Source organism: Oreochromis aureus, linkage group 3 (assembly GCF_013358895.1).
Source record: "Oreochromis aureus strain Israel breed Guangdong linkage group 3, ZZ_aureus, whole genome shotgun sequence".
Classification (NCBI taxonomy): Eukaryota; Metazoa; Chordata; class Actinopteri; order Cichliformes; family Cichlidae; genus Oreochromis; species Oreochromis aureus.
In genome coordinates, this window is record NC_052944.1 from 12,087,254 (window position 1) to 12,106,191 (window position 18,938).

The 18,938-nt window shown below is 38.0% G+C and overlaps 1 protein-coding gene across 3 annotated transcripts; it reads right to left on the minus strand.

Annotated features, from left to right (window-relative positions):
* Positions 1-1,152: 1,152 nt before the first annotated feature.
* On the minus strand, positions 1,153-18,678 carry LOC116309266 (up-regulator of cell proliferation-like). Of its 3 annotated transcripts, none has more exons than XM_031725827.2 (5): positions 17,537-18,678; positions 11,526-11,592; positions 11,334-11,375; positions 10,828-10,882; positions 1,153-6,002 (listed from the first exon to the last, which is right to left on the minus strand). In XM_031725827.2, exons 4-5 carry the CDS (start codon positions 10,832-10,834, stop codon positions 1,315-1,317), a joined length of 4,695 nt encoding a protein of 1,564 aa, XP_031581687.2. In that variant the 5' UTR covers positions 10,835-10,882; positions 11,334-11,375; positions 11,526-11,592; positions 17,537-18,678; the 3' UTR covers positions 1,153-1,314. The 3 variants fall into 3 exon arrangements, with proteins under 3 accessions (XP_031581687.2, XP_039465339.1, XP_039465340.1); XM_039609405.1 differs by having other exon boundaries at positions 11,511-11,592; XM_039609406.1 differs by lacking the exon at positions 11,334-11,375.
* Positions 18,679-18,938: the final 260 nt, after the last annotated feature.

Sequence of the window (18,938 nt, forward strand, 5' to 3'; positions counted from 1 at the left end):
GCACCACCACATTACGGGTGCCAAGTCCGAGCATTCCTAGATGAACAGTTTCCTGGAAAGTGGATTGGTCGTCGTGGGCCAGTTGGATGGCCCCCAAGGTCTCCCGATCTGACCCCCTTAGACTTTTATCTTTGGGGTCATCTGAAGGCAATTGTCTATGGTGTGAAGATATGAGATGTGCAGCACCTGAAACTACGGATACTGGATGCCTGTGCTGGCATTTCTCCTGCGGTGTTGCTATCAGTGTGTGAAGAGTGGGAGAAGAGGGTTGCATTGACAATCCAACACAATGGGCAGCACATTGAACACATTTTATAAGTGGTCAGGAACTTGTAAATAACTCATGAAAGAATAAAGTTACGTTGAAACCAAGCACACCATTGTTTTTCTCGTGACATTACCAATAAGTTTGATGTGTCACATGGCCCTCTTCCTATTGAAAAAACAAAAGTTGTATCCAAGATGGCCGACTTCTAAATGGCCACCATGGTCACCACCCATCTTGAGGAGTTTGCCCCCTCACATATACTAATGTGCCACAAACAGGACTTTAATATCACCAACCATTCCCATTTTATTACGGTGTATCCATATAAATGGCCCACCCTGTACAATGACAAAGACTGTGACAAATACACTGAGTCATGCAAACCATCAGCCATTCTTCACTGCAAATGTATGCTGGTTGTCTTGTTTTTGCATCTCTATCTTCAATTCAGAAATGCTTGAGATGAAAGAAAATAAGATTTTACATTTTAAAACAGTGAACAATTTTGACTAGAAAATTAAAAGAATATTAAAATAAAATAAAATAAAAACTGAGAACAACTTTTTTAGTTGGTCAACCAAATATAAATAACATAAAATTATTAGACAAAACATTAATATAATGAATGATTCCTTAAATATTCATCTTCATTGTCATTTCAATGAAAAACTGTAAATTCTGAAAAACTGTATTATACTCAGATGAGAAAACTTACTTCATATCTCAGAAGCACAAAGAAAATTCTAATGAATGGGCTTTTTCTTTTTTTGTCCTAGGAGAATAATGCCACATAAAGACTCAAAATCAAAACAAGACACAAGTTTTAAGCAGAGTAATTTTCTTTTTCGGTGTTAATTTCAAAATCATGTAAAAGTAAGCAACAATAAAATATATTGTCTTTTATTACATTATTGTAAATCATAGTAGCTAATGTATATTGATCTATATCATAAAAACAAACTGAAATCACAATATCTGACGATGTGTTCTCTGCGCTTGAAGAATAACAGTTTGTAGTTACTCATTTCTAGTTCAACTTTCTCTTACTAGTTGTGAAATGACACTTTGAGACCTTTTTCTGCCTCATCTTTTGTGATGTTATTCCAAGTGTTAGGAATTTTAGCAGGTTTTGCATGAAATACTTCAGCAAAGGCACTGTTGTATTTTTTCATCACATATTTCCAGTAGGCTGATGCCTCAAGGCTCCCATCTGGAACGATTTTCCAGTCTGGGTAAATCTTCTTGTAAAGTTTATAAGAATGAAACTCATTCTTTGTAGCATTGCAACAAAAAAACAGTTCACTGTTCACACAAGATGTGCATATTTTGGTGACCAGTTCCTGTGCTTTATCCACATTGTATTCACCCAGACCCTGAGGCATATGCAGTGCAGCAAAGTGCTCAGTGTGGGCTCCTCCTCCTGCATTACAGGGAACGTTGCAAAATGGACACTGTTTGCCACAACCAATCAATGTTTTGAAAAGTTCATTCTGGGGTTGCACATGAAGACGTTTTAGTTTAATTTCAAAGTTCAGTGTCTGAAACTTTTTTCTAAGATTTTCTGCCATCTCCATTACACACTCTGTGAGCCAGTGAGCAAATTGTTCCTTGTCAGCATTGTTCAGGATCATGAATGCACCAAGAGCATCCTGAGAAATGACCAGTTTATGACCCAGTTCTTTGTGAATATCTTCAACAAATGTCTTCAAGTCATCACTTTTTCCTGTTTTGGCCTTGTTGATTGCATCATTTATGCTTTTGATACATGACTGGAGATGTCGGTCCTCAAACTCAGATATTTTGGACACAGTTGAAAAGCGCTGCACTATTTTCTTTTCTATCACTTCTTTTACATACTCCTCATAATTCTGAATAAATTCAAGGTAGTGCATAAATTCATCCTTTGAAAGTAAATCCAGTAAAATTGAATACTGGAAGGACATTCGATTGCTGAACTGTTCACATGTCAACATTTCACCAATGACATCATGTCCCAGAAAACGACTGACATAGTCTTTGACAGCAGGCTTCAAACACTGCTTGGTGAATTCTTCTGCCTTCTTCTGACACTGGTCTCTTTCATGGAACACATCAATGAAATCATCACGAAACTTGTCCTTGTTTTTAATCAGACATCTATAGGGATCATTTTCTTGGATGAAATCTTCGTGCATTTTCTGAAACTCTCTGGCTGCAAATCCACAGATGTACTGTTTCAGAGAAACTTCAAACTTGATGTCAGTCCTAACATCTTGATTGTTATGTAGTTTTGTATCAATCATGTGTAGAATCTCCTGGATGTAAGTGTCAGTGTAATTGTTTTTTTTTTTAACCTTTTCTCTCACAAACTGAGTGCAGACATCAATAATGCTGTCAGCCAGTTTTTGTACAGCCTTTATGTGATCTTGAATGTTGAAAAATTTAGCCACTCTGCCCATTGCATGTGCAACTTTGTGCAATATTTGTTCACTTGTATATTTGAAAGGCTCTTTTCCACAATCTTGCAGACTTTTTTGACTTAATAATTCACATGCATGACTCCCCTTGTATGACAGATTGATTCTCAGGTATTGAGATACGCTGGTGAAGACATTTGTTGTCTTTTGTTCGGAAAAAGAAAGTTTCTTCAGAGTTTCACTCCACATCTTGCGAAATTCATTTTCCAGTTCTGTCTTTCCCATTTGGATATTCTTTTTCCGACATTCATCAATTAGTGCACAAACTGCCTTCTCAATCTCTTTTCTATGACTTTTTTTTATTTTTTCAATTTCTGCCATTCCCTCTTTGATTTCTACTGCTGCTGTGAGCTGATTAAAAACACTCCGTTCCATTTCTTTTCGAAGGCTCTTTGCATTGTTTAAGAATTCCTCTTTGTATCCTTCAACCAGATAAACATGACCTTGTGTTTGCTTGAAATACTGTGTCAGATTTTCTAGAAGTTTTGTCTCCCATGTAGACAGCACTGTGGAGGCTTCACTTTTCAAAGATGTGAGAAATTCTCTCATGTCAGAAGATTCAGATTTTACAGCAACTGTTCCAAAATTGGAAATTCTTGTTTCTGCATTTGTTCCCCAGTTGTACATTTCTTTTTTGAATTCCCACTCCCATTTGTTGAATTCTGTGCAGAGGCTCATGTATGCATCAGCTACGAGGCTGTTTCTGAAGCTGAAGATAAAATTTTCGTGCTTTACTGCAGTCCACAGGCTCTTTATCCACTCTTTAAACTCCAAGATATCCTTAACAGATGATTCAGAGTTTCCCAGCAGTTGGACGATGTGTTTCTTGAGCTCATATACAGCCTCACTGTAGCCTGCATTGACTGGTGCCATTGGTGGGTTTCCATTCCAGAGCCCAGGAATGTACCAGTTCCCAGTGTCTGGACTGTACTCCATCACATCAGTGAAGCTCTTGTTCTCCTCTTTCTTTTCCATTCTGGCTGCTGCCTGGGTCATCTCATTTAACTGTTCCAGGAGCAGTTTCCTGTCTCGTGAGTTCTTCTCATGGGCTGAAACACTGGAAACATTCTGGTGAACAAACACACATTTAGGCTTTTTGCCCACCTCCTTCATCCTGAGAAAAGCATGCACAACTATTTGTAGGATGTCCTTCATTTCAGGTGAATTCTCCATTGCAATATTAACAATGGTGATGTCACTCAGCCCTACAACAAGTGTAGCAAGCTCATTGTCGTGCTCATGGCTGTTGTCCAGTTGTGCAAGTTCTGGTGACTTTAAGCCCTCAGTGTCAATGATCAGCATGAAGTCACAGTTTAGGACTTTTTTCATGTCTTCATTGATTTTGATGATCAACATAAAGGCACCTCGAGTACATCGACCACTGCTGACTGCAAACTGCACTCCAAACATGGTGTTAAGGAGAGTGGACTTTCCTGTGCTCTGAACTCCAAGAACTGTGACTACCAGGATCTTTCTGTTTGGAGACACCAAGTCACTGAGCTGAGAGAGAACATCACTCACCCATCTGAGAGGGATGTTGGATGCATCTCCATCTACAAGCTCAAGAGGAAATCCATCAAGCAACAACTCTGCACACAGTTTGGGCAGATGATGCAGATGTTGACGTGATGGATCTGTTTCTGGAAGTGACAGTGAGGCTTCATAGATCTGACCCATTTCACGGAAAAAGTGTTCAGTCCCCAGTGAGCTGTTGGAAATTTGTCTGTCAATTTCTTTGATCTCCTCTTTGTTCGCAGAGTTCTTGCATTTTTCTTTATATTTCTCCCGAAGTTCAGACAGTTTTACACGAGACGCGTTATCGAGGTTCATTCGCATCCATTTCAGGAAATAAAACCTCTCTGTTCCCTGGCTTGATATTGCATTAATGAAACGTGTCATAGCTGTCGACATGTCATAAGAGTTCTGCTTTTTCCGCAGTTCTTCTTTCTTCAGATGAAGATCACTTTTGTAATCTTCTATATTTTTTGATCCAACTTTTTGAAATCGAAATTCTTCCTTCTCTAAGCGGGTCAGTTCTTTCCATATTTCACCTTGCCGTGGAAGCTGATCTTCCTTGTATTTAAGGATGTCTTGAATTTGTGCAGTGATGGCTTCTGCATTTTTCTTTGCAGTCTGGCACTCTGGAGAGTCTTCATCAACCAGTATTCCCAGTTCATGTGCAATGTCTGCCATCTGCTCTATTGTCATCTTCATATTTGAGGTCTCAACTACATCTCTGACTGTTTCCCTCAAATCTTTTACAAAATCAGCATCATTTTTCTGTTTTGTCTTAATAATGATGTTGTTCTTAGTCAAGCCCAACTTGGTTGCTACTTTTTTTAAAACATCTTTATTGAAGCGCTTGCTCTCATAGTTACCCACTAAGTATATTTGTGCCTTTTGGTTTTGGTTAGTAAGCAGACTGCAGTCAGAGTCCAATTGGTCAAAGAACACAAAAACTGCTGCAGATGTCTGACACAGAAAGGAGTATTGTGTTTCAAAGGATTCAATGTCTCCACGAAGGTTAGCTACAGCCACTGGCTGACTGAAAATATCAATGTTTGTGTTTCCGCCAGGAAGATACCAAGTAATTTCAGTCAGTCCGTTGGATATTCTTCTTGGACTGTCACCACACTCCATGTTGTAGTGAACAAAGGTCTCATGGTACTGCTTAGAATCAGTTAGAAGCTTATTGAGAATCTCTGACTTGGACAAGGAGCACTCACCCAGTCTGACAAAAGAGATCATTGGAAGTTCAGAGAGAACGATTCTGTCTTCAATGAAGCCCTTGGATTCTAACAGAGACGGAGGTCTGTACTCCTTAACAATGTCTCTCATGGCCCACAACATGAGTGTGCACTTATTGGTGTCACAATTGGGAAGCAGCAGAGGAACAGAGAACTGACACATGGACATTTTTAGTGCCATTTCCTGCTGTAGAAAACCATCAGAACACAGAAAGAGAGCAGTGATTATGTCGAGTGGGTTTAGCTTGCCACCAGTTTTTGGGCTCTCAAACAGATCATCAAGATCCGAGTCTGTATTCTCTGATTTATCAGCACAATTCGACCCACAATCTGATATATATGTCACACTCCTAGCTGTTACATTAACCATCATCAGCTTCTTTAAAAAATGCCATGGGAGGTCAGATTTATACTCCAAAGAGTCGTCAGAAATGGTCTTCCTATTAAGAACAAGTATTTCGCTGAGTGATAGCTTCGTTCTGTAGTACTGCTCCAAGCCCACATCCTCCAGTAAGCTCTCCAGGTGTGTCTCTGTGGATATAGGGGATCAAATGATTGTTGGGTTTTTCTCTGTTTGTATTATTGCAGGGTCTAACTTACAATATAAAGCGCTTTAAGGCAACTGTTGTTGTGATTTGGTGCTAAATAAATAAAGTTTAATTGAACTGAATAAAGACATTATATCCAACTCAGTTTCCATGTTTTTGTAACTCATGTTGGTTCACGTATCCAAAGTTATTCCTTGTTTATTCTTCTTTTTATTAATTCAAGTTGGGTTTTTTTTTCCTTGCTTTGTTTCAAGACACAAAGGTCGTTGCTGGGTTGGGTATTTCTCATGGGCTACATTTAAATTCAGTACATGTATTATGTTACCAACACAGCTTACGGTTGACTCGCAATCAGACACTTTCTGTATATTTGTACTTAATTTTAGCTATTATTTTGGTAAATTGTTTAATTCAGTTTACCATTTTTTATGTCTAATAAATTTAAAAATACAAATTTTCATTTAGTTAGTTTTAGGGTTTTTTAAGTTTTAGAATGCTTTTATAGATTTGATACAAAGTGTTCATCACTCACAATTCAGTAATATATAAAATCTGAATATCAATATCACAATAGCAGTGGGATTCTTTCAAGAAGTATGTAGATTTTATAAGGTTACTTATATTTACTTTCTGTAATCATTTTGGGGATATCATCTAATTGCAGCATATCTGATTTTTTTTGTTTGGTTTTTTTGGAATCCAGGACACTACAGCCTGGAAGTGGGAGGGGTTGCTTAACCTTGATCTGTTAATGATGGGTTAGTAAGTTTGGTGTCTGTGTGAAAATGAACTTTGTGCCATATACAGTGGCTTGCAAAAGTATTCGGCCCCCTTGAACTTTTCCACATTTTGTCACATTACAGCCACAAACATGAATCAATTTTATTGGAATTCCACGTGAAAGACCAATACAAAGTGGTGTACACGTGAGAAGTGGAACGAAAATCATACATGATTCCAAACATTTTTTACAAATAAATAACTGCAAAGTGGGGTGTGCGTAATTATTCAGCCCCCTGAGTCAATACTTTGTAGAACCACCTTTTGCTGCAATTCCAGCTGTCAGTCTTTTAGGGTATGTCTCTACCAGCTTTGCACATCTACAGACTGAAATCCTTGCCCATTCTTCTTTGCAAAACAGCTCCAGCTCAGTCAGATTAGATGGACGGCGTTTGTGAACAGCAGTTTTCAGATCTTGCCACAGATTCTCGATTGGATTTAGATCTGGACTTTGACTGGGCCATTCTAACACATGGATATGTTTTGTTTTAAACCATTCCATTGTTGCCCTGGCTTTATGTTTAGGGTCGTTGTCCTGCTGGAAGGTGAACCTCCGCCCCAGTCTCAACTCTTTTGCAGACTCCAAGAGGTTTTCTTCCAAGATTGCCCTGTATTTGGCTCCATCCATCTTCCCATCAACTCTGACCAGCTTCCCTGTCCCTGATGAAGAGAAGCACCCCCAGAGCATGATGCTGCCACCACCATGTTTGACAGTGGGGATGGTGTGTTCAGAGTGATGTGCAGTGTTAGTTTTCCGCCACACATAGCGTTTTGCATTTTGGCCAAAAGTTCCATTTTGGTCTCATCTGACCAGAGCACCTTCTTCCACATGTTTGCTGTGTCCCCACATGGCTTGTGGCAAACTGCAAACGGGACTTCTTATGGTTTCCTGTTAACAATGGCTTTCTTCTTGCCACTCTTCCATAAAGGCCAACTTTGTGCAGTGCACGACTAATAGTTGTCCTATGGACAGATTCCCCCACCTGAGCTGTAGATCTCTGCAGCTCGTCCAGAGTCACCATGGGCCTCTTGGCTGCATTTCTGATCAGCGCTCTCCTTGTTCGGCCTGTGAGTTTAGGTGGACGGCCTTGTCTTGGTAGGTTTATAGTTGTGCCATACTCCTTCCATTTCTGAATGATGGCTTGAACAGTGCTCCGTGGGATGTTCAAGGCTTGGGAAATCTTTTTGTAGCCTAAGCCTGCTTTAAATTTCTCAATAACTTTATCCCTGACCTGTCTGGTGTGTTCTTTGGACTTCATGGTGTTGTTGCTCCCAATATTCTCTTAGACAACCTCTGAGGCCGTCACAGGGCAGTTGTGGAGCTGTTTTGCAAAGAAGAATGGGCAAAAATTTCAGTCTGTAGATGTGCAAAGCTGGTAGAGACATACCCTAAAAGACTGACAGCTGTAATTGCAGCAAAAGGTTGTTCTACAAAGTATTGACTCAGGGGGCTGAATAATTACACACACCCCACTTTGCAGTTATTTATTTGTAAAAAATGTTTGGAATCATGTATGATTTTCGTTCCACTTCTCACGTGTACACCACTTTGTATTGGTCTTTCACCTGGAATTCCAATAAAATTGATTCATGTTTGTGGCTGTAATGTGACAAAATGTGGAAAAGTTCAAGGGGGCCGAATACTTTTGCAAGCCACTGTATAGGTCTCAGCATCTGTGGAACTTGTGTTATCTTTTCTCCAAAACACAGATTTGGGGCTTAGGGACATAGCTGAGACTTTACATGCTTACAGTAACTGTTGCTTGCAAATGTGTCTTCAGTTATTCTTTTCTTTTAATCATGTGTCACTGACATCATACAAAAGTCATTTTTTCACGTTTCCTCAATGAAAAAACAAATTAATAAAATATTGACTAACTAAATTCATAATAATTTGAACAGTTATTACTTTGTGTTGTAGGAGGCTATGACTCTTTATCCTTTTCTTAATGACATATGTCTGAATACAGACAGTGGAAAAATGTCAGTCTTAGTTTTACTGGATCTCAGTGTAGCATTTGATACAGTTGACCACAACATATTACTCAAACGACTGGAGAACTGGGCAGGTCTTTCAGGAACTGTCCTAAACTGGTTCAAAACATACTTAGAAAACAGGAAATACTTTGTATCAATAGGTAACTTCACATCTGAGCAGAGGGTTAGGGTTTCTCTCTCTCTCTCTCTTTTGCCGTCACTCCTAAAACTTCCCCTGTTTTTTTTTTTGTGGTTTTTTTTGGTCATAAGCAGAGAGTGCCTGCTAGCGCTGTCTTTAGACAGTAAATGTGACGAAACTATTGAGGAAAAAACGCCGCGTATATATTGTTTATCATGACTCAGGTTTTACATGGCCTATCAACACAATTTAAAAACTGGTATATATCACCTTGTTGCTTTGTCATTTTGAGGTGGTCATGTGATTGGCTTACCACGACTACTTTATTCTTCCTCAGTCAAACAGCAGCACTCATGCGATTGTTTTCCCCCTTAGCTCAAGGTGTTGTGCTAGAAAGTGACCGTCGGGCAGAAAGTGATTGCCGCCCGCGGGAGCGCGCGCAGCTGCTTAAAGCTGTAGCACCCAGATTACGTACAGCTACTTCCGTGCAACTGATATAAGATGCGGTAAGCTGAAGACAGCTTCAACCGTCTGTTTGTTGAAAAATAGCAACGGACCACATTTTCTTGTTAGTAACTGTAACGGCGTTGTAACGATAGGAATAGTAATTACATTACTCGTTACTGAAAAAAGTAACGCCGTTAGTAACACCATTACTTGTAACGCCGTTATTCCCATCACTGCTCAACAGGACCTGGAAAAACTAGTCCATGCATTCATCTTTAGTAGGCTTGATTACTGTAACAGCATCTTTACAGGTCTACCTAAAAAATCAGTCCGACAACTACAGCTCATTCAGAACTCTGCTGCTCGAGTCCTCACTCAGACCAAAAAAGTGGACCACATCAGTCCAGCTCTGAGGTCTTTACACTGGCTGCCTGTCCGTCAGAGGATAGACTTTAAAGTTCTGATGCTGGTCTATAAAGCTCTGAATGGTTTAGGACCAAAATACATCAGTGACCTCCTGACCCAGTATGAACCTTCCAGATCCCTCAGGTCATCTGGATCCGGTCTTTTATCAGTTCCCAGAGTCAGAACCAGACACAGAGAAGCTGCATTCAGCTTTTATGCTCCATATATCTGGAACAAACTCCCAGAAAGCCTCAGATCAGCTGAAACACTCAGTTTATTTAAATCCAGGTTGAAGACTCACCTGTTCTCAGCTGCATTTGAATAAAACACCAAATCCACACTTTTAAGCTTAAATTTAAAAACTTACATTTTAACTACTGATTTTATCTACTGTTCTGATTTTATCTACTGTTCTGATTTTATCTACTGTTTTTTAATCAATTTTAAATCATGCTTTTTCTTTGTTTTTGTTTTTTAATGTCTCTGTAAAGCATTTTGAATCAACTTGTTGTTGAATTGTGCTATATAAAAAAACTTGCCTTACCTTGCCTTTTTAACTGAGTTCCTTTGTTAGTGTACTTTCTTAATTTTCTGAGATATTTTGTTCTATGATACTGAAATAATTTCACTGAGTTAAATGTTTTTATACAGTTAAATATAACCTTTGGCATAAATAAAGTACTTGTTATCTCATCTTAAGTAGGTACATTTTACTTTGGTGTGCAAGGATCACACCAGACTTGCTTAAGTTTTTGCCCTTCATTTCTTCATTATTCTGGGGTAAGTTTTCTTCTTCTGGTTTGCATTTGCTAGCCACTGATATCTTAATATCTGTTAAGACCAGATTGGACACAGGTTTTAGGCTGGGAGTGTAATACCAAAGACCAGAGCAATTTTCTTTTTGAGTATACTGGATAAATGACGATATAGTTCAGTTCTAACTAACCTGTAGTTTTCATGAAGATCTCATGCAAAATCTATCAATTTTGCTCATTTGTATGTGTTTCTAAGTAAATTGAAACAAATTTTACTTCAATTCACTTTTATTCTGCCATCTTACCTGTCATCTTAGCAGCAACGCCTGTGTTGACATCAGCTAGGTGTTGGGTTATTTGCTGATCAGAAACCAAAAAAGAATTTAATACAAGAATTATTATACTGTACACATGTAAAAAAAGAAGAAGAAGAAGAGAGAGAAAATGTCTTATTTAAAATATTAAGAAATAAAATAAAATACTGTGTCAGACTTTCTAGAAGCGTTGTACCCCGTTTAGGCAGCACTGTGGAGGCTTCACTTTTCAAAGATGTGAGAAATTCTCTCATGTCTGAAGATTCTCGTTTTATTGTAACTGTTCCAAAATTGGAAATTCTTGTTTCTGCATTTGTTACTCAGGTGTACATTGCTTTTCTGAATTCTCACTCCCATTTGTCGAGTTCTGTGCAGCGTCATGTATACATCAGCTACGAGGCTGTTTCTCATGCAAAAAATCAGCAAAACTGATTTAAGTGTTTTCAAGTAAGTCTTGAAAACACATTTAGTCTCTAAATGTAGAGAGACTAACTCACCGTTGATATTAAACAATGCTGTCTTCACTTTACGGCATGGAGCTGTGGGTAAAATAATAGTACGGTAATGCTGTATTATTATGCTGTATGTATTACACTGTATGTAAATATTAATAATATTTATAGTTAGATGTTCTTACAAAACATTATTTTGTATTATTTATCTCTGTCTTGTACCTAGTAGCTGTTTACCTCCACTCTGAGTTCAGAATACGTCCTCCCAAGGTTCCAGATTATGAAGGCAGCTTCTCTCCAATGACTGTAATAAGCGCAAGTAATTCTCTATTTATTAAACAAGGACTATTTCATGTGCCACAAAATTCAAAGCTTTTAAAAACACTGACAACTTCCTTCCTCTCTCCTGGGTCACATGAAAGATTTATGCATACACATCACAAAAACAACTTAAAAAAAATCATAAAAATATATGAAAAAACATGTGGTGGTACTGGCCACCTGTGAAATTTGATTGAAACATTGTTTATTCTGAGAGACATTTCATGGTTCTTAACCAGCAAAGTACATAAAGTCTGGCATCACGTACAAAATGCCTAAATGAAGCATGTGTGTTCATGTGTATGTGTGTTATTTTGAATTAACAGTTGTCATTTCAGGAGTACATAGACTGTTGACTTATAACAAAAATCTGTGTTGTACTCTAATTTCCCATGCTGTGACATGCACATGCAGCTGTTAATGATCAGTTAAAGCATTCTAATCTTTTTATTTTTGTTAATTGTAATAATTGTGTTAATTGTTAATTGTCTTTACCTTACCATATTACCTTATCTCACAAATTTGACATAATATTTTATATAAATGAAACTGAATTGCATTTAACCATTCAATACATTTCAATTGCTCGAATGAAATGTCAGTACAAATTATTGATGGCACAAATTTGTTTTAAAGGGCAAAGAGGGGTATGCATATGTGCAAATGTATCCATACAGTTCAGTTTCATATTAGCAATAACCACAGTGAACAAGGCCAGTTCAAACGTACATCGGCTGTATCCCAATTCAGGGTCTGCAGCCTTAAAGGCCGCATTTTAAGGCCGATTACGTCACAGCAGCGTGACGAAGGCTGTCCCAATTCAAAGGCTGCTCGAAATGCAGCCTTCAAATGCATCCTTCATTTCCCCAGATTTGAAGGATGGGTTGGTGTAGCCTTCATGGCCCAACATATCCAAGACTTCATAGCGTGGTGGTGGGTGTGGTTAATTTTGCCGAAAAAAACGGCGGGTGGCTGAAGCGGAACAGCCGAAGGGTAAACTCTTAAAAGTAAGTCCTGAATATTATGTCACTTATTTATATGCGAATGTTTAATAATAAAGAACATTCAAACATTACAGTTGGCCACATGTCGGCAAAGTTATGTGACATTAGTGATGTTTGTACTTTCAACGTTTACTTGGTCTTTACTTTGAAATATACGCCATTCAATAGTTGACCTTAACCTTACAGAGAATGTAGGGCTGCCACAAACGATTATTTGCTAGTCGACTAGTCACTGATTATTTTTGCGATTAGATTAATCAGATCATGCATCCATTGGACATAAAACTTACAGCTTGCATCAGCATGCATCTGCTGTTATATAACTATCATTAGCTTACAGCTTGAAGTGCTTAAGGTATGTGCTAACTAAAAATAAAGACAAGATGATAGTTTATTAACCTTTTAATGAATTTTGCAGATTGTCTCAGTGGAGTTTTCTAAACTCAGCCATCTGCTCCTTGCCATCTAAAATATAACAGGACACTGGAGTAAATTCTCTACCGTCTCACACTTCTGTTTAATCTGTTTTCTGTTTGACGTTTATTCAGCTTTGTGAAAACTGAAACTTTAATCTCAGCCAAACCGATTTACTCAAATAACAAATAAAACACTGAAAAAAGCCAAACAATAACATGTTTAAGGAATCTAAGTGACTAATATATCATGTTTAACCTGAGTAGCGAAAGACCGCGGGGGGTTTGAAAACTATTTGCCGGGAGTCCGCTGTTCTCGCCGGCTCTAGTGAGCCTTGCCGGGGTTCAAGGCTCACTATCAAGCTGGTGGGTAACAGACGTCTCTGAAAAGGTCGGAGCACTTTTACAAGTGATGTCTTGATAAACCGAGCAGATATTTGAAGTTTACACAGCTACATTCTCGCCTGAAAATATGTTAGTTTATTTTGTGACCCCGAAAGAGTAATGAGAGTAATATCAAAAATAAGTAGCTGCCGCCATTGTTGGAAACTGGAATTGGCTGAGCCGTGCTAAGAATTCTGGGATAGGTTGGGCCACAACGGATATGCCTGACCCATCCTTCAAATCTGGGGAAAAGTAGGACACATTTGTCGGCTGCATTTGCAGAAGTCTTCGAATTTGGAAAGCCTTCATCGCATCGCTGTAACGTAATCGGCCTTCAAATGCAGCTTCCGAAGGACGCGGCCCCTGAATTTGGACACAGCTACTAGTGCTGGGCGATATGATGATATATATCGTGTGGACGATAGAAAAGTGTCTATCGTGCCATTTGTCTTCTATCGTTTCTAACCCTAATTTTATAAATTATTACATAAAATATATCATTAACCCTTTACAACCGGTCGGAGCAGGCACACTCCGTTTTGCCTAACTATTTTAAAAACCCTGTAGAACTGGAACCACGTAAGGTAGCGCAATAATTTTTTTTGCATATGAAACCGTAGGAGTTGTACTTACGTCTTATTCCATTAGCTTGCCCAAGGTCAAGGTTTAAGCACTTCCAGCAACAAAAACATAATATTCCAGACTTGCAGTAACAAAAACATAATATTCCAGAAACACGCTTTGCCAATCTGATCAGCTGTTCATAACACTTCCTACGTTGGAATATAAGTCAGCGCAAACTATCGCATGTCCGCCATTACCTGTCCGAAACTGGAAGTGATGTCATTTTCGCGGAAAATGTAGTTTTTTACCTTCAAAGCTTATGTTGGTGTTTTTAAAAGTCATGTTTGACTTTATGCTTTTCTGTAATGTTTCTGGGATGCTTAGAAGTCAAATTACACTGTTGGAAATAGTTTATTTTGATGCACATGCTGTTTTTTTGCAAATTTGCATTATAATATTTATTTTCATTTTTCCTGTAGTATATAAAAATTAGTGTATCTCAAAAATAAAACTATGAAGACACTCAAAATAAATTTCTCATGGTTGGAAACTATTTTGTGCAACTTTTTTGTATTTACAGTTTTGAGGGATAAGCCTCTTAAATTTCTCTAACTAGAAATATATGTAAAAAGAAACAAAACAAAAACGATTTTCAATTTTTTTGTAGTTTATTGCACTTTTTTGAAATTTATGTAGTTACTATGGACTTAATGCATACATATTATTAAAATTTGGGCTATAACAGTTGTATTGATGTATAGCAACTTGAAATGCTCCCACAAATGGCACTACAGCATGTAAAATGTAAAGATAAGCTCTGGCGGACTTGGTTCTATGGTAGGTTTTAAAGGGTTAAATAGCCTGTGGCAAATATATTAGTGTTGTCTTCTCACTATACATACTCTTAACTTTATGCAAGAGAAAATAAAATATAAAAAAAGGATATTTTTCCCAAAGAAACTCTGTCTTTTGGTTTTGCGACATGGTGCTGCTTTACGTGCACCTGGATTTGCGACATGCTTTACAGTAACTCAAAACAAAGACTGCACCCTCTCCACTCGCTGTTTACAGACTGCATACTTTCCAGATGACCACAGGTCAGGTGGTATATCGTGATATACCGTATATCGTTATCGTGATATAAAATAATTCATATCATGATAAATATTTTTTCCATATCGCCCAGCACTAACAGCTACGATACCGGAGTTGCTTCTTCTTCTTCGGGGTTTAACGGCAGCTGGCAACCTTGTACATGCAGTGCTGCCATCTTCTGTTTCAGTCCGTTATTACACTCTTAAATCCTACTAGTTATTCCTGTGTCTTTCAGGATCTTAAAAGGCTTTAAATGACGCGTGGACTATTAAATTTGTCGTTGACGATTTTGATAGTCGATGTAATCGTGACTAGTCGACTAATCGTGGCAGCCCTAAGAGAATGTGATGATTTTGTGGATAATTAAAGTCGGTAATGTATCCACAAACACAACAAGCTGAAAGTCTCTGAATGCTGCTCGGTTTGCAGTCCCGAATATCACGGCAAAATGTTATATTACCGCTGCCTCTGTTCGGTGGTGTCGAGCCAAACGGACTTTAACGTGTGTTTGAACGAGCTGACGGTTCACTCGTTAAGCTGAAAGAAAGATGCTTTAATCACAGGAGTCACACATGTGTCCACTGTACCATCTGGGAACTTGTTTAGCACTCGTAATAACACAAACACTAAATCTTCCTTCTCTTGTGCTGTTTTGTAGCAGTGTATACACCTGAGACTGTCACCTGTCTGTCTGTCCTGCACTCTCTCTCTGTTTCTTTCTCTCTGATTGTGGAATAAAAGTATGAACATGTATTTATAAGTTACACTTGTGTTTGAATCCTGCAGCTTATCACACATTTGATTTCCATGTGTGACAACTGCAAGTGTCCAGAGTGAGTCAGACTGAGGGACCCACTGCTGCACATCATGTGTGAGGCTTTGCACCCCTGATGATCCACCAGGACAAACTCAGCAGTGTGTGAGGAAGAGGAGGAGGAAGAGCCAGCAGCAGCTGACAGATGGAGAGAATAGACAGACTGTTCCCTGTTTGTGAAGGACTGCTAGAAAAGTTTAAAATAACTAATTGTGTGTCCTGAATCAGTCTTATTAGGTAATGTTCAAATAATGTTATCATCCCAGTGTTTTCAGTGTGGGAGAAAGTACTCAGGGCCTTCAAGTTACACACTAAGAAAGGCAGAAACAAGTTTAATATTCAGAAACCTAAAGTATGTATCAGCAGCAGAATGGACCTAAAAATAAATGTTTGTTTCAGTTCTATGAAGCTTTGAGTAGCAGCAGTACTACTAATCCAAAAGGATTAGTAGTACTGCTGTGTTTGTTGCATCATATTGCTGTAATTGTTTATATACTTTATATATTCTGAGGTAAGTTGATCTATAGTGTTACATCATATTCTATAAGGATGTTATGTGTTTGTATAGTTTCTGCCCAGTTTGACCCATTTAGCAGAAGTCAGTCTGTTTAAGGCTCTGACATCTATTCTGTATGACTTGAAGCAGTTATGACATGATATGATTTTCTCACCCAATAAAGGAATATTTAATATATCAGTCTACTCTTCATTCTATCAGAAACAGCTATCACAGCTCGTACATTTTCTGTTTGCACATATATGTAAGCAGTGAGCCAAATTTATTAATGCCAACATATTAAAAGAACTATATTTGTCTCTTATTTATAATACATCTATATATACACTGTAACAGTTACTTGTCTTTGAGTGAAGATTTAAGGTGATGGGAAATATAAATAACTGCAACTTGAATCTTTACTGAAGCTCAGTATTTGACACAAAGTTCAAGTTCACTGCTATAATAACTAAAAATGGTTAATATAATAATAACTTTAATATTGGCCATATTATATTTACATTGCAAAAGTAAGATGACTTTAGTCTCATGAACAACATTAGCTAATTGTTATTTACTGGCTAATCTTAAAATGACTGTTCAGTACAGAAATGAAGCCCAACAAGCTTTACAGTCACGTGGTCTCAGCCTCAGATACATATCAAATCACACAAAGCTCATGTAAGAACAAACAAACAAATGAACAAAATATTTTCTCCTTCATTTCTGTCAAACAAAAGTGTATGAAACGTTTCCAGCGGTTCGGATCATAGTTGCTAGGCAACCTGGCCAGCGCGACGGAGGCTAGACCGCCCCATTTCACAAGCCTCGCACTTCCGGCCTTAGCTGTCTTTAAATGCACGGCCCTTGTGGACCGTTAAGGCTGCGTGCTTTAAAGCTGCAGACCCTGAATTGGGATGCACACCGCTCAATGCGAAGCGGATATGGGGGCGGGCAAGTATAGTAGCATGCCAATTTTCTGTACTCACAAAGATGTATAAGCATCTTTGTGAGTACAGGAAACATATTTCCTACAGGAAATATGTTTCCTATTGAAATGCATTACTTTCAAACAAACAAACAAACACATGAATGAACAAACAAGCAAACTAACTAAAAACCCAAATAATTAATTTGACATTATTTCACCTACTTACCCAGCACTTCTTCGTGTGCGGTTTCGTAGTTTATCTATACAGGGCCAATGCCCCCTTAAACAAGCGTCCTGCCCCCTGAAGTCAAACTTTTAGAAGTTTAGAAAGAAAATAATAGATTACCCACAAACTGAATATGGACACGATTTACTACAGTAGCAAAAAAAATCTGCTAGAAAAGGCACAAATTAAATGAGAGGTTTCACGTCTCATCCGCTCTTTGCTTCCGCTCCGTGCACTGTTTGTGCGCAGGCTCACACAGCACTCGACAGAGAACTCCCCCTCCCACCAGCTAAACAGCCATGCGACGCATCTTGCCACCGCCTTCAAGTTGGACTGCAGTTTATAAAGAAGCCATGTCAAAGTATTGTGGTTAAGTTAAATCCAATTTATTAACCTACCTCTGAGATGAAGTGCAGCTGCGAAGAACGTACTTTTTTCCGTTTGGCTACAGCAGGCAATGAGGTGCGTTTAATGTCTCTCTGTTAATTTGAGTTTCCATGAAACCGCGATAAACAGGTATTTATGTTGGTATTTTTTTATTACTATGCCAACCTTTCTTAGTTTTTTAAGTATATTGGCTATATTGAGAGGTGTTATTTTGTTCTTACTTAATTTTGCAAATTTTTTTGAATTAGGCCCTCCAATTAAGATAGATTTTATGTTGTTGGTTATAAAGATCTGAATGGATTTTTTATTTTATTCTTTATTTCTATTTTTAAGTTTTATTTTTCAAGAGTTTGTGAATTCACTTACCCCCTAACCCTTCTTAGTTTTATTAATATTGGTAATAGTGTGAAGTGTTATTGTTGGTTTCAAATATATTCGATATAGGCTATCCAATTAAGGTAAATGTCGTGTTTTTAGTTGTTAGACTCTGATGAGGAATATTTTATTTTATTTTTTGTTTTTTGCTTTTCTGTTTTCCCCCTGAGGGATTGACACCTCAATGTGGTCAGGGGGTTTGCGTGCCTTAGTGACCATAAAAGCTTGACCAGCAGAAGCTTAGCCTTCAGGTGGGACACCCAAGCTGGTCAGGTCTTAGGGTAGAGGCCTGACAAAGTGCAATCCAATTACATGACAAAAACAGTTATCCAGAGTAGAGATGGCACGATACCACTTTTTTATGTCCGATACCGATATCATAAATTTGGACATCTGCCAGAGAGGGATATTATACCCCTTATGTCAAAATATTCATGAGCTTTTTGAGTGTTAGGTTCTAATGAATTATTCATGAGCTCAGGAAGTAATTAAATTATGATAATAATTAAATTATGATATTCATAAAAATATGATATTCATAAAAATTGTGATTTTCATAAAATTATGATATTCATCCAAAATATGCTAGTTCATTGCTTTTCTTCCCCCCAAAAAAGAACTAATTGATTATTTTTAGAAA